Source organism: Hippopotamus amphibius, chromosome 9 (assembly GCF_030028045.1).
Source record: "Hippopotamus amphibius kiboko isolate mHipAmp2 chromosome 9, mHipAmp2.hap2, whole genome shotgun sequence".
Taxonomy (NCBI): Eukaryota; Metazoa; Chordata; class Mammalia; order Artiodactyla; family Hippopotamidae; genus Hippopotamus; species Hippopotamus amphibius.
The window spans coordinates 97,587,497-97,603,408 of record NC_080194.1 but is presented as its reverse complement, the minus strand read 5'-3'; the positions used below and the strand labels follow the sequence as shown (position 1 = coordinate 97,603,408).

General features: G+C 39.3%; 2 protein-coding genes and 1 non-coding gene across 6 annotated transcripts; 1 reads left to right on the top strand and 2 right to left on the bottom strand.

Annotated features, from left to right (window-relative positions):
* Positions 1 to 408: 408 nt before the first annotated feature.
* PIH1D2 (PIH1 domain containing 2) lies at positions 409 to 6,101 on the bottom strand. 2 transcript variants are annotated; one of them, XM_057748159.1, is made up of 6 exons: positions 6,019 to 6,101; positions 4,907 to 5,109; positions 4,170 to 4,293; positions 3,557 to 3,802; positions 2,508 to 2,773; positions 409 to 740 (listed from the first exon to the last, which is right to left on the bottom strand). In XM_057748159.1, the coding sequence occupies exons 2-6, from the start codon at positions 5,081 to 5,083 to the stop codon at positions 606 to 608; spliced, it is 948 nt and encodes a 315-aa protein (XP_057604142.1). In that variant the 5' UTR covers positions 5,084 to 5,109; positions 6,019 to 6,101; the 3' UTR covers positions 409 to 605. The 2 variants fall into 2 exon arrangements, with proteins under 2 accessions (XP_057604142.1, XP_057604141.1); XM_057748158.1 differs by lacking the exon at positions 6,019 to 6,101 and adding an exon at positions 5,912 to 6,011.
* NKAPD1 (NKAP domain containing 1) lies at positions 6,079 to 15,847 on the top strand. Of its 3 annotated transcripts, none has more exons than XM_057748162.1 (6): positions 6,079 to 6,846; positions 7,468 to 7,544; positions 9,381 to 9,481; positions 11,358 to 11,507; positions 12,388 to 12,441; positions 13,435 to 15,847. In XM_057748162.1, exons 2-6 carry the CDS (start codon positions 7,476 to 7,478, stop codon positions 13,937 to 13,939), a joined length of 879 nt encoding a protein of 292 aa, XP_057604145.1. In that variant the 5' UTR covers positions 6,079 to 6,846; positions 7,468 to 7,475; the 3' UTR covers positions 13,940 to 15,847. The 3 variants fall into 3 exon arrangements, with proteins under 3 accessions (XP_057604145.1, XP_057604143.1, XP_057604144.1); XM_057748160.1 differs by having other exon boundaries at positions 6,084 to 6,846; positions 13,432 to 15,847; XM_057748161.1 differs by having other exon boundaries at positions 6,085 to 6,287; positions 13,432 to 15,847.
* On the bottom strand, positions 10,963 to 11,069 carry LOC130829625 (U6 spliceosomal RNA). Its single transcript, XR_009047638.1, has one exon. It is a non-coding gene; the product is annotated as a U6 spliceosomal RNA (small nuclear RNA).
* Positions 15,848 to 15,912: the final 65 nt, after the last annotated feature.

Here is a 15,912-nt window from a genome sequence, read left to right as displayed (position 1 = left end):
CGTCCAGTCACTGTTACTGCATTGTTGTATCTAATCCACAGACAAGTCCATATCTGATATTAAAAGGTAGGTAGGCCTGGGTGGCTTGGACTGCTGCCACAGCTGTTTTATAGAAGTACAGAGGTTCATAGAAGCAAAGGTTTGCATTTCATTACATTGGCCCTTACATCTTTATTGCTGGAGGAAACTGTCACTGCTAAGGCATATCTTGGTAATAAGAAACTTGCACAGTCTGGGTTTATTCCTGATGCAAAAGTTTATTAGAGACAATTATTTCAACCAGTAAACCAAGAATTCTCACATATTATTGAATACTTGGAATAGACTTTTCCCAAATGATATTTAAGTTACTTAAGACCATTACAAATATCTTCAAAACAAGTATATCATGGCAGTACTGGTTTTAGATTTCTGCTTGATGCCAAGTTTACTTGATAAAGAGAAAGAATTAAAAAAAAAAAAGCTAATGAGAAAATCTCATTCCATCAAAAGGAACTCTTAGAAAATGAAACTAGTGTTTAAGATAAACTTCTTCACCCAGAATGAAGGCCCTCTAATTCACATGACTTTATCGCTGAAAACTCCAAATACACGATTCTCTTAACTTACACCAATGGCATTGTGACAATTAATGTAGCTTTCTCTTTGATAAATTTTGCTGTAGTCATTTCAGTATCCACAGGTTCTGGAAGATTCAGATGTAATCTGTACTTCTCAGAGACCTCAATCAATAAATCATCCTAAGAAGAATAAACCGAGAGAAATTTTTAAAGATGAAAATAGGAGAATATTTCCTGGTTAGATTTTGTATTACTGGCTTATTGTTCCCAGTTATTCACTCCTTTCGCATAAGAAGAGGATCCCACGCATGAGCAATAAAGCTGCTGTGGAAAAGCCCTGAGACTCTGAGGTGGTGACTGCACTCAGTATAGCACAAGTTAACTGATATAGAACCAGAGGGTGGGTGTTGCCATCCTAAGTTACGTGGCATGGACTCTGGGCCTGGGCAGCGAACAGCAAGGACACATTGGAGACTGGAAAGATGTTGATCTATGTTTTATGGTGTCAAAGCCCTTATCACAATAATTTGGAAGACATAATGTACCTAGTTAATTTATGGCTTTAGGTACAGAAGTGGGGAAATTGAGTGTTATTTGCATGCATTGGTTCTGCTGGCCACATTTAACAAGGTACTACAGAAAGATGAGCTCAGAAAAGAATTTCTCAGTTTGCAAGGGAATATACAGAGCCCAGAAATTGTAAGACTTGAGGAATGAAAAATGGAACTAATTTTTATTTCCAACCAATAAACAATAAAATTGAGAAATTTTTTTTTATCAATAAAGGCTGGTTAAGGCTGCCTAGAGGCAAATACTAAATCACAAGTCTTTATACCCTTTGCTAAAACCTCTAACTGGATTAAGATGGACCTCATTAAATCCTTACATTTGGCCCAGATGACAGCAATTAAGTCAAAAGAGGCCATTGAAAAATGGACATGTCTGAAAAAGAATTGTGAGGTGTAGCACTGAAATCAAAGAAAGTGCTACCAGTCTGGTCTAAAACTAATATAACATTTTGACCCCAACATTTCACGGGCAGCAAACAGGCTGAGTAAGCTGCTCAGCACCTAATGACAGCATATCCAACGCTCTTTTCAGATGTGGCGAAGGTAGATTGCGAAAAAGGGAAAACCTTCCCAAGAATGTAGCTGAAAGTCATGGAAAACAATGGAACTAGGCTAGGTAATCAAGGAATCCTGTCAAGGGACCTAAGTAAGAACAACCTCTGCCTCCAGGAAATGGACCCTCGAAATATCTGCCTACCAGGATTTCAGAATTGCTGTGTACCAGTGACTACTGTGTGCCTCACATTTTTCCAGTTTCTGAATCGAGACTGTCAATTGTGGTTATCCTCTCCCCATTCCACATTGTATGGTGCATGGGTTACAGGAATAGGTAACTTGTCTTTGTAGTTTATGCAACATTTGTGTAATGCAGATTTGGAGTCTGATACTGGGATTGGAGATATCTTTCTGGGGAAAGAAGCAAATATTTGTGACCAAGAGGGTGGACTATGGTAGACTATGGGATTGTTGTTCTTTTATAAGAGGATTATACATCCTTGCCATGTAACTTCCAGTGACCATCTGTGAGGAGAATGTTCTTCCCAGCCCTACTGATGTAGGACTTGGCCTTGTGACTTATTTTGATCAACACAATGTGAGTAAAAGTAATATATTCCATATCTGAGAGGAAGTTTTAGGATCGATTGCATGGTTTGGCCATTTCTATTTTCCCTCTTCCATGAGAATGACCTACCTAAACTGGGAACTGTTCCTTCACCTGTATCTTAAAATGTGCAACACTCATGGAGCAAAGCAGGCTGAGCTGACATGTAACCTAAGCAAATTATTGTAAGCCACTGAGATTGTGGAGTTTGTTACTATAGCATAATATAGTGAATATTGACTGATAAAAATTTACAGTATTACCTATTCAACTTACCTCAGAAACACTAAGGTCACAGAAAGATACTGAATTAATACCAGGTAGTTCAACTTTTAATTCAATTTTCAGAGGTTTCTCATTCTGATCTGCCACAATTTTTAATTCATAGGCTGGTGTCTTCATCTCCACTTCAATCTCTGTACTAGAGATCTCTTCTATCAGACACCTTGTTTTACTTGAAACTTGGTCTTTTGGCAGTAAAAGTTGAGGAAACTGATCTGAATTGCTTACAGTACTGCTTCTTATCTGTTCAAGGGTTAGTTCTTTATGGAAAAAAAAGATGAAATAAAATTAATCAACAACATGAAATACTATCAGGCGATGAGCTGCAATAGATGTAGTGTTAGCCAAGATGGCAGATAAAGCTGAAGCTAAATTGGTTTGAGAACTCTTAAAAGACTCTTAAACCAAGAATCTGATTTAAAAGTTTGCAAGATTTAAACACCTCTAAGGGCATGCTAATATTTCTTTTTAGATATTAAAATATAGTTGATTTACAATGTTGTGTTTAATTGCTGTACAGCAAAGTGACTCAGTTATACATATATATTCTTTTTCATATTCTTTTCCATTATGCTTTCTCACTATATTGAATATAGTTCCCTTTGCTATACCGTAGGACCTTATTATTTATCCATCCTATATAGAATAGTTTATATCTGCTAATTCCAAACTCCCAATCCATCTCTCCCTGTCCCCCCTCCCCCTTGGCAACCATAAGTCTATTCTTTATATCCATGAGTCTGTTTTTGTTTAGTAGATATGTTCATTTGTGTCATATTTTAGATTCCACATATAAGTGATATCATATGGTATTTGTCTTTTGCCTTCTGACTTACTTCTCTTAGTATGATACTCTCTAGGTCCATCCATGTTAGGACATGCTAATATTTCTAATATCTAATCTTTATATTTCTCTACCTTAAATTTCTCATCTTTTACAATTGAGACTTCTAGTTTGCAAAATGTACACCAGAGGTAAAAAAAAAAACAAAAACCAAAACAATTTTAAATCAGTTTAGTTTCCATTACATTCATTAACTTACCCTTTCTCATTTTCTCTCTTAAATCTGTGGGATCAGTTTGGATTCCCATCAGATTTTGTTTCATTCTGTGAACGCTTCCTTTTATTCTAAATTTGGTAATATGGTAAGAGTTTGAGAGAGTGAATTGGAGTTGTTCCTCAATGCATTTCATGGCCATCCGTATTAGTTGATCTTTTTTCATTTGGTCTTTTTCTGCTGCCTGGAGAACATCAGGATGGTAGGCAACATCGATGACTGTATAAACATCTGTGTGTAATTCAGAGGGTATGAAATGAAGACAATTTGTTTCACTATGATATCGTCAGGTAATATATTAAGCCATATCCTGATAAAGCTGGAAAAGTATAAATTCTATTCCTATATTTTCAGAGACAATCACAACGGTGCTATATACACAAAATTCTAATTAGAGCATTTCTTGGCATTTTATATAGGTCAAAACAGCTCATATTATTAGAAAAGTAAACAGTACTTAGTTTTCATAAAGGTATACTTGTTAGTCATTAACTATAGTATGACCAAATAAAATATGTAATGCCTTTTACCAAGTAAAATCTAGTTCATGCTTATTCCCCCCAAATTTTTAAAAGTGCTTTCTCATAATTCTATTTACCTGATGTCTCAGACATATCTTCTGGTCTGCCAACACTTAGAGGTACTGGATGAGTGGTTGACTGGGGAGCTGGGATCCTTTTCCACAGACATAGGTTGACAAAAAGCATTTTTTCTTTTGGTTTCTAGGAAGCAAATAATTTTGCATATCTAAAACCTAGTTTTCTAATTTAAAAATAATATCCTAAAGATAACTCATCACAGAATTTGAAGAGTGAGAACTTTAGGCTCCAAATAAGTCATTCCATGTATTTAAACTGCGTTTGAAAAACTGTAAGAAATTACTGTTACCTGATTTCCCTAAAGCTGCAGGCTTTTCATTAAGCTCCCAGTTGCTGCTCCCAAAAGAAGTGGGAGGAGAGTGGGGGAATTGATCTAAGCTATTCCAGGTGAACCTGACCCTATTTCACCACTTCCTTACCTCCCCAACCAAATAGGTTCTCTTTATTTGAAAAATCTCCAACTCTATTGGTCTCTATTAATTACACTACTTTTAATTTTCATTCTAGCAGAAAAATGGCTCATTCTGAGATCTCCAAAATGTGTCAAATATGAAATTTCCATTCTTACTCCTTCAACACAATCTTCCACACTACGTTTAATTTTCCATTCAGAGTGGCAGTCTCCCTCAAGCGTTCTTGTGTTGAAGGAGTAATAGCTAAGGGCAAGCCATTCTCTGGTTGTTCCAGGACCATTTCATCCAGGACTTCCCTTTCTCTGGGCACCAACTCTACATACCAGGATCCTGGTTTGTAGACAGAGGTGTGGCTCTGGGGCAGCACACAGCTGTTGCCCATCTTTCAGCTGCTGTTGAATGAACTTCTTATAGCTTTCAGGGTTACTTTCAGCCAGATCATCTAGGATGTTCCAGAATTGTGTAACTTGGGTGAGCAGACCCTTCGAGGATGACTCCATGATTGAGAGGAATAGGCCTCTTAAGCCTGTGGAAAGACAAGATTTAAGGAAGAAAAAAAGTCTACTGATTCACTCTTTTGGGAGAGGAGGAACAGATCAGGGACTGTTCTGAAGTTAGCAGCTATCCTTAACACCTGTGTCTAAAAGATTGTGGCTCATCTCCACTTTATCTTTTTCTTATTCTCCAATTATCTAGCACCCTTTCCTATATTCTCAAGATGTCCTCTCAGGTCATAAGGCCTTACCTCTGCCTAGACCCTCACAAGCCCTGAAGAGACTGAGTAGTCATTTAAAGTCTGGATTTCCTGGGATTTTCTTGTTCCAGCACCGGGGTTTGGCTGACTGGGGCCTATCCAGTTCCTGAATTTGCTAGAGGTGTGCTATGGGTCAAGGGCCGCACCAGGCTTCTTCAATCCTCAGCACAGTTTAGGAGTTAAAAAGCATGGACTCTGCAGCCAGAATGCCTAGATTTCAGTCTTAGCTCTATCACTTACTAGCTGTGTGATCTTGAGCAATTAATTTACATATGTGCCTCAGTTTATTCTCCTCGAAATGAAGACGATAACACCGATCTCATAGGGTTATCGTGAGGATTAAGTAAGCTAATACAGAGAGGCTGAAACACTTGGTAAGCATTATATGGGAATAATAATGTCCTCTCTACCACTTGAGATAACCTCCCTCTCACCTCCCTCTCTCACTGGAAACAAAGGTATCCCACAGCATCCACAGAACGAGAAAAAGAGGAGGTTTGGGTTCTCCAAATACTACATTAGGGTTAGACTAAATGAGAAATTTAATAATCTTTCCAAAGGTCGGCGAACCCACCACTTCTCTCGGTTTCTGGAGAAACCGCGACGCCTGTTACCAGGGTAACCAAACTGGTACAACGTCTAATTGAGTCCGGGAAGCTCCAGGCAGAAAGGTGTTCTTACATCCAGTTCCGGAAACTTCTCCTTCTGGGGCTAGGCTTGCTTTTCGGCTGAGCACGACCCACTTGTTTTCCAGGAAGGCTCCCGCCTCCCTTTCTACACCCATCGACTTCTGGCGTGTCCTGGAAACCCTCCTGTGGGAGTCTCTGGGACTCCTGTTGGTGGGAAGAATTTCTCAGGAGCACGACTTCCGGCCTGGAAGGGAAATCGGCTCCCTCCTCTCTCAGACCGCTTCCTCCCCCCACCCCCGCCACGCGAGGCTGCGGAGCACGGTATGGGTGTGTTTGTGTGTGTTTGTGTGGGGAGGGCGTTTGGAGGGAAGGTTACCGGGAGCTCCGTGGCCGCTGGGGGGCAGGGGTCCCGGTGACGAAGATGGGGGTATTTTCTGTGTCTTCCACTTGGAAGCCTCAACCGCCCCTTCAGCCACTCTAGATACTTCTTGGGGCCCAGTCGAGGGTCGTACCCGTCCAAAGCGTCCCCGTCCTTTCTGGGAATCGAAGCCCAACCTCCGGGTCCGTCCCAGAGGAGCGTGAGCGGGGAATGCCCCGGCCAACCCGGCCGTCGGGATTCCGCGCCGGAGCAGCCTCCGGCCTCAGTCCGGAGAGAGATCTGCCTGTCGGCCTGGGCTGGGGGAAAGGCGGCCGTGGCCTGGGCCACGGGTGAGGGCGGAATAACCGGTGGGAAGGCTGCGTTTTCACGAAGGACTCGGGTGAAGCTGCAGAGCTGCCTTTGAGCCCTGACTCCTTGGCTTCCTGGGTCGGAGGAGATCTTGTAATGGAGTGGTTCTTCGTCTCACACTAACAAGATGCCTGATTTCCTCAGGATCCAGGGGTGAGTGAGCGGTGGGGTGGTGGACAAAGCCTCTGCTGGCTACACACGTGATTTTCCCTGTCATCTATTTTTTGGAGGTTTCTGTACAAAATACAACATAAAATTCCCTTGAATGAAGAAATTTAGGATATCTCTGCGTTTGATGTTTTCAGGCGTCAGTTTTTGTTACTGTTGACATTTCTGGTCTCAGACACTCTCAAATATAGATGTTTGTTTAACTGCAAACTAATTTTGGGATTCGGGAGTTGATTTCTAATCTGAACCTTGTTTGCCTTGGACTGTGTGGCCTGGGACAAATTATGGCTTTAAGGGAATTTCATCTACAAAATAGGAATGAAGATACTTGCCTCATAAAACAGAGTTGTTTTGAGGATTAAGTAAAATGGTGCTCTTGAAAGCACTCAGTTTGGTGCAGTTTCAAAGAACTCCAATGTACATTGTCTCCTTTCATCCTCACATTAGTGTGGTCAGGTGTTTTCCCCTTTTAATGGTGAAAGAAAAACTTCCTCAAGACCTCTGACTTCTGGTTCAGTGATCTTTATTTCATGCTTCGTTATGACATAGTAATAAAAGATAAGGTAACAAGTAGATTATTAAATGTTACTTATTGATTAATTTCAGATTGAAGAATGTCCCGGGTTCCCTTGGGGAAAGTCCTCCTAAGGAATGTCATCCGGCACACGGATGCTCACAATAAGGTGAGAAGTATAGCTTAGTTATTCCTCATGTTTAATGAGGGCATACAGTGTGCTAGGAATTATTTTGGCACAGTTGGGAGAGACAAAGATAAATAAACTAGATAATTAGAATATAATTTGATAAGTATTATAATGGAGACATACGGAAAGTCCTTTCATGCACGGAGGAAGGAATAAGTGAAATCTGCCTTGGGGAATTAGGAAAGACTTCACAGAATGTGTGGCATTTGAACTGCTGATATTTGAACTAGTTCTTGATGAACAGGCTCAAGTTTACCAGGTGTAAAAGATCATTCAGTGCAGAGGGAACATCATGTACTAGCGTATGTCAAGGAGCATGAAGCACTTGGGACAAGAAATTGTATGTATCCAGAAAGTAGAGAATGTGGGGGGTAGTGCCAGAAGAGGCCCAAGTGGTAAATTAGAGTTGGGTTGCGATGGTTGGAGATTAGACTTTTTCCTGTAGGCAATAAAGAAACCATCAAATATTTTTAAGCAGGGTTTGACATGATTGTATTTGTGTTTTAGAAAGATGATTTGTTAGCTGGGTAGGGGATAGATCAGATGGGCTGAAACAGTAGAGAGACCAGTTAGGAGGCAATTGCAGCGTTGCAGGTGAGAGTTGATGAGTGGTTCACATGAAGACAGTGACAGTAGGCATGAAGATGAGGCATTTAGGCAATAGAGGTCAGAGCACTTGATGGCTGATCAGATGATAGTGATAACTATGGAATCCGGTATAACCACCTTCTGTGACTGGGTGAATGATGATGATGCCATTAATTGAGATAGGGAACAAAAGATAATAGACAAGTGTGATGGGAAAGGTAATTAAGTTGGTTTTGAACATATAGATGGTGAGGTGCTTATAGGATGTCCAAATAGTTGGCAATTCAGATTTGGAGGAAAGGAGAAAAGTTCAGGCTGGATATAAAGATTTGGGGATTATTGATGTAGGAGATGATAAAGGTCATGAGAGTAGATGAGGTCACCAATGACAGCACATGTAATGAAACAAGGGTCGGTTTTCTTTGGTGAACTGTACAGCTCCTAGTTTGATCACAAATGTTATTACTGTCATATCACCTGAAATTTTGATTGTGAGTGAGGGTATAACTATTACCTAAGTAGCCTCTGCAATTGCATTAAACCACCCCTAGTTGGATGGTGAGCTTAGATTTGAAAGCAGTGGCTAAAAAAGATAAATCTAGGACAGATTTAACAAAATACTACAGGAGGATTTAGAAATAAAATGTGCTAATGTTTTTTGTGCAGCTGTACTCTGCTTTTCAGGAAATTCTCTAACAGTTCCCATGCTGTTTGTTTTGGTTTGTTTTCAACAAAAATTATGTCGTGGAAAGAGACTTAGCCTGGAAAGCTTAAAGAACTGTCCTTACTAGCTTTTTGATTTTGATAAAAATCTCTGAGCTTTTGTTTTTTCTCAATAAAATATAATAATTTTACCTCCTTTAATTTCCTCATAAGATTGCTTAAAGTTCAATAGAGAATACAATTAAAATCATAAAGCATTTTAGAAACATAAGGGAATATCATTTGTTAATTGCAGCATAATTGCTTAGTTAATAAGGTGATAAGTGTGTCTGTGCAGGGTTTAAAAAGCTCTTTTGTTGCTGCAGAATTCTACATATTTGAGATTTACTGGGTTGGATTGTATAACCAGTCTAGAGAAACTGGAATTTGTTTCCCAGGTTTCTGATCAAAACCCAGTTTGTAATCCAATAATTAGTGCAGACTGTATTTTCAGTTACTTTTCTGTGATGTAATGTGTTATTTTTAGTAACTTATTTTTTTTTCTTTTTTAAAAAAAAAATCCAGATTCAGGAGGAATCAGATATGTGGAAAATAAGAGAACTGGAGAAACAGATGGAAGATGCTTACCGGGGGACCAAAAGGAAAATGTTACCCAGTAGTTCAAGGTGCAGTTGCAACTCTGAGAACCAGACTAATTCTCATCTTATTCAGAATCATCAGCTTGTGTTTAAAAACGTTATGGTATGCTAAAGATAGGTGAATTCAGTTCTGTGAGTCCTTAAGCCTTTTCCTCTTTAATAAATTTAGTCCCAAGCATAACAATAATGGCTATGATGCATATGGCCTCACTCTTTGTACTCATTTGCAATGGAGAACTTAAAAATTCTGCCTTGAACAATTGTAAACGTTAAGGATTCTCTGGATTCAGACCTTACCTGATGGCTTTTAACTTAAGATTTTCTATAGGTATCTTATGGTCACTTAGCTGATCATTCACACCTTTCCCCTATTAATCTTTCATTCTCTCTCAGCCTTTTCTTTACCTCATCTACTCACTATCATAGTCACACAACCTTTCACGTTATCTACTTAATAATTTGAGTGTGAATATGAAGGATTATGCAGGCGTAGTTGCCTTACATCTCCTGGGCCTCATATGCCTGTTAGTGTAGATCTGTGTGTATGAAAAATGATTATAAAGTAATAGCGCTGATTTCTAAAGCCACCCAGGGAAGTAGATAATAGTGAGATGTTTGAGAGTGTGCCTGCAGAGTGTGTGGACTTTGGAGTGTGATTGGCTGTTTGTAATGGCTTTTGACAAGAAAGTATTCAAGGTATCCGTGATAAAGAACGTGGAGTCTCAACATAAAAATCAATACCTTGTCAGTCTGTTTTTTCTCTGAAGATGGTTCTTTTGAGAATTTGGAAGTACTTAGTACAGATGATGATTTGTTTTGTATTGGCTATTCAATTCCAAGCAGCATTTCCAGGAACAAAATATTCTTCTTTTGGAGTGCACTGTTCATGCCTGTCATGATGAATAAGTCTTTAAAAAATAATCTCTTTAGGGGCAGGTTTCTGATTGTTTCATTTGCTGTTATAGTCCCAGCAGCTAGAATAGTGCCTGGCAGGCACATGGGAGGTCCTTAAACGTTTTTAATAACTGATTAGTTGGCTTAGTGACTGGTTAGTGGATATTGTAAGTACAGGCTAGATCAGTGGTTCTCAACTGTTTATCTACCCCAGCATACTCATGGGTTACACCTTGCTCCCACTATTACTGTGACCTAACTGCAGCAGGTTGCTAGTGTTCAGGGAAGGGCGTATATTTCAGTATTTCTAGGGCAGTTTGAAATGTCCCCAGCTGTGATTATGCTCTGCTTCCTTCTTTTTTTTTCTTTTTGAATTATGGTTTTCTCAGGATGTATGCCCAGTAGTGGGGTTGCTGGGTCATATGGTAGTTCTATTTTTTTTCTTCAGATTGTTATTGGAGTATAATTGCTTTACAGTGTTGTGCCAGTTTTGCTGTGCAACAAAGTGCAGCAGCTGTATGTATAGATATATCCCCATATGTCCTCCCTCTTGAGCCTCCCTCCCACCCTCCCTGTCCCACCCCTCTAGGTCATCACCAGGCATGAGTTGATCTAAAAATATGGAACGCTCCATGAATTTGCATGTCATCCCTGCGCAGGGGCCATGCTAATCTTCTCAGTATTGTTCCAGTTTTAGTATATGTGCTGCCAAAGTGAGCACTGCTTCCTTCTTTGAGAATCAGTAAGTGAGGTACAGCATGCCACAGTGGAAAAGTCATTTCGTCTATACTCTGCAATAGGATTGGTAGTGATGATCATATTTTCATTGAACAACTGTACAAAGTTATAGAGAGGAACAGATCATGTTAAAAAAATTTGTTTTTAACATTAAGTATCAGGTTGTTTTGTTCTCCCCTTAGCTTGGTCAGTAAGTTTTCTGCATAATATTCCAAAAAGTAACCTCATCGATTGCTTTTATATCTAAAAGTTCTTCTGTTTTCTCTTATAGCCGGATGCGTAGTGATGGTTTTGATGAAGAAAGTCAAAGAGACTATTGGAGGCCAAAGAATGAAATTTCTGGGGCACTGGATGATGATTTTCTTAAGCCTAAATCCTGGAACAAGAAGTTATATGATTATGAAGCTAACATGCCAGACAGGTTTGTGACTAAATTCCTGTGACCATTAATAATATTTGACCTAAGAATGTGTACTTTTAAAAGTTAATTATCCCTGCAAAAGCTTATACAGAAATATTCATAGCATACTTATTCATAATGGCCAAAAAGGTGGAAACCCAAATGTCTATCAGCTGATGAATGAATACACAAAATGTGGTATATGCAATGGTAGCGGATTGTTATTTGGCAGTAAAAGGAATAAAGTACTGATACATGCTACAACATGGGGGAACCTTGAAAACATGCTGGGTGAAAAAAGCCAGACACAAAAGGCCACATCATATGATTCTGTAGAGATAGAAAGTAGATTAGTGGTTGCCATGGGCTACAGGAAATGGAGGAATGGAGCGACTGCTAATGGATTTTTCTTTTTGGAGTGAAGAAATGTTCTGAAATTAGATAGTGGTGATGGTTGCACAACTCTGAATATACTAAAAGCCACTGAATTGTATACTTTAAAAGAATGAATTTTATTGTATATGAATTATATCTCAATAAAGTTGTTATTTAAAAAAAGTTGTCGCAAAGTAGACAGCATTTATGTTATGAAGTGTTTTTGGAGAAGTACTTCATAGCTAAAGAGCAGAGTATAATAAGAGTTCCATGGTGTTTCTTAAGGAAGAGAATGGCAAGTTTTCTCATAAATGGACAGAAGAATCCTTTGTGTCTGAAATGATAGTTGGTTACATTTTCTGTACTCCACTAAGTTACTGAGCTATAAATGTGGTGTTGGCTCTACTATATCTTTTTTTCTGTGTATGTCTGTGTATGTATATACTTGTAAGTCTAATTTGTCTTTAATTTTTAAGAAATGTATGCATTGCTTTAACAGTACATGTAATAAAATGTTATTTTACAGGTGGGGTCACAGTGGATATAAAGAGTTATACCCTGAAGAATTTGAAACAGACAGGTAAGGCAAGTGGGCTAACTGAAAACAGTTAGAAACTAAGATTAGTACAAAGCCTGAATTATAAATTGAGTTCCTAATTTTTTTTTTTTAAAGAGTGGATATTTGTATAGGGGCTTCCCTGGTGGCGCAGTGATTAAGAGTCTGCCTGCCAGTGCAGGGGACACGGGTTTGATCCCTGGTCCGGGAAGATCCCAAACACCACGGAGCAACTAAGCCCATGCACCACAGCTACTGAAGCCTATGTGCACAGAGCCTGTGCTCCGCAACAGAAGCCACCGCACTGAGAAGCTCGTGCTCCACAACGAAGAGTAGCTCCCACTTGCCACAACTAGAGAAAGCCTGTGCAAAGCAATGAAGACCCAATGCAGCCAATAAATAAATAATTTATTAAAGAAAAAAAGAGTGGATATATGTATAAATGATTCACAAACTCACTTTAGTAGTTTTTATTTGTTTTGGCTGCACTGGGTCTTAGTTGCTGCAGGCAGGCTCTTTAGTTCCAGCATGCCGACTCATAGTTGCGGCATGCATGTGGGGTCTAGTTCCCTGACCAGGAAACGAACCCGGGCCCCCTGTGTTGGACACTTGGAGTCTTACCCACTGGACCACCAGGTAAGTCCAGAATTCCTAATTTTTACAAAGTATATGGCATTTGCCATTAAAAATGTAACCAGAGAGATAATAGGTGATTAGTTGGGAGATGATTGGTATTTTGCCTTTCCCAGATTGATATCTGGCATATTTATAGTATGTAGGGTTTATATATACTACTCCATACAGTAACTCAGTATGGCAGAGTAGAATTTTTATCTTTGTTTTAAAGATGAGGAAACAAAAACTCAGTGATAAAGTCTCATAGTAACCTTATATCAAAACTTTGATTTAAAATTCAGATGTTAACCCCAACTTCCCATCTAGAAAGCAGAACGTAAAAATTATATAAATATACTTTTTATTTTCTATAGTAAAGCAGTTTTTCTTTTTTATTAGTAGTGATCAGCAAGATATTACCAATGGGAAGAAAACATCTCCCCAGATAAAGTCATCTACTCATGAATCTCACAAACACAAGAAGTCAAAGAAATCCCACAAAAAAAAGCAGAAAAAAAAGTCACACAGAAAACAGAAGAAAAGCAAAAAGGAAGCCACAGATATAACAGCAGATTCCTTAAGCGAATTCTCAGAAGAAACTGGGGCTTCTAGTACCAAGAAAAGGAAACAACCACATAAGCGCAAGAAAAAATCCAGGAAAAAGTCTCTCAAGAAATCTGCTTTATTCTTAGAGGCAGAAAGTGACACTTCCCAGTCAGATGATTCTGCATCCAGCAGTTCTGAAGAAAGTGAGGAAAGCGACACTAAGAAAACCAAAAGGAAAAAGAGAGAGAAAAAAGCCCACATCCCTGTAGTTAACAATGAAATACAGGAGAGGACAAACAAACGCACAAATTGGAAAGTGGCTATAGATGAAAGGTCTGCCGAGAGTTCAGAGGATGACTAAATGAGAAAGAAGCATTCTTGTTTCCTGCATGACTCTGGATATTTACAGCTCTTACACCCTGGGGATTGGCCAGTGACTCTGTTGCTCAGCACAGGGGAGCCTGAGGTCTGAGCTGTCCTGTGCCATCTATATATGTTCTCACAGACTTCTGGTCTTCTGTTTTGGCCTGTTAAATTTGATCCTCTTGTTAATAGGGAATCTGTTATTTTGTTATGAAGGTTTCTTGAAGCGATTATTTTTTGTGATTAATCACATTTAGCGTAGAGTGCATATGCAGCAAATTAAAGGGCCCAGAAAGCTGAATCCAGTAATGACCTGGGTATACCAATTGGAATGTTGAATATGGGGAAAGCAAGGGCTGAGGTCAAGAGATGGATTGGAACTAGTGCTGCACAGAATGGTGTGATAAGGGAACATCATGTTGCTCTTGTCTATGTGGTAGGTGCCACAACTTGACTTTTTTTGACTGTAGCCTTGGTGCTTTATCTTTCTTTCTGTATTTTTGGCCCCACAGGTGTGGTTGAGTTTACTTAATGAGGAAATGAGCATAAGAACAAACATTTTCCATTCATGATAACATCTATAGACAGCTGTTATTGGTGGACACTAGGGTTGTCAAATTTCCCTGCTGGACAGGGTCTGTGGCTACACTCAGTACACCCCTAAACAAGGTAATCAGATAGTAAAAGGTTTTCTAGTTCCATTGTTTATTGCCTAAATGGACTTGTGTTCAGAATTATTCCTTCAGTTGTCTTAGGTGAGTCCTCAACCAGATGAGGAAGAATTAGGCTTCAGTCATGCTGTCTTGTCTAATGGTGCTCTGAACAGGATTCAGGGCAGCAACAGGCACTTAAATATCTTTCTTGTTCACTTCTTAATCTGTTAACGAACTTTAGATTCTCCCTGAAACTAGGTTGAATCAGTTCCAAAATGAAATAGGCTTCTCAGGGACATGTTCATTTCTTCCTAGTCTGCCTTTGGATTAAAGCACCAAGCAGAGACCTTGTTATTTCCCTTTGCTATATACTGTGATCCCTGCTCTGTTAATTTTTAAAAAAACAACATATCGCTGGAAGAAAGCTGGCAGAACACAAATGAATTTTTTTCATTAAGGCAGATCAAGTGACATTGTTTTTTTCTGGTTGTCACTTCATGGGCTGAGTAGAAAGCTTGAAAGCTCAGACTTTTGGTCTTGGTTCTGCCATTCATTGGTTATGAGGTCTGGAGCAGGTAAGTCAACCTCCCTGGCCTTACTTTCCCCATGTGTAATACAGAAATACTTCATGGTAGCATGAGCGTGTACGACACCAGCAATAGACTTTAACTATGACAACATTCCACGAGGTAATATTTTGTAGTTCTAAACTATTAAATTTGTTCTCTTTACACAACACATTTCTAGTAAAATGCTTAGTCATAAAATACGCGGTTGGCCAGAGGTTCCCTATCCCTCGACTATAAACAGGTGCTACCTTTTGGGATATTTATTTGAAATATTAATACTTTGGTACTCAATTGTTGATGTCCCATGGTGTATATTTTTACCTTTGGGATTATTAGGGGCCCAAGCAGGGAGGAACAGTCTATAATTACTACCTCTTAACCTAAAGCAATTGTTTTGTTCTTGGAGCAAGTGAAATCTTTGTGGGAAGGAGTTTTCTGCATGTATTTTTTTTTTTAAAGCATTGTTTCTGTGCTATAAGAGTACTGATTCTAAGCACAGACTCAGGGAGATGGGCCATTGGAACAAGGCTTCTCCAGGAAGTTGGTTCTGTTTGGGTCTTGACCTTCCCTTCCTCTCATGCTAGCAGGCCTCTTTCCCAGTGAATACACATCTTGCCTGTTTTGTTTGCCATGTTTACCTTTTCTTGGTCATGTATAAGCAATAAAGCTGTTTTCTGTTCTTCACCTTTCTCAACCCCAAATTCTCTTCTATGCCTTAGGCTAAGGCTTGATGGTTCTTTCAGCCCCCT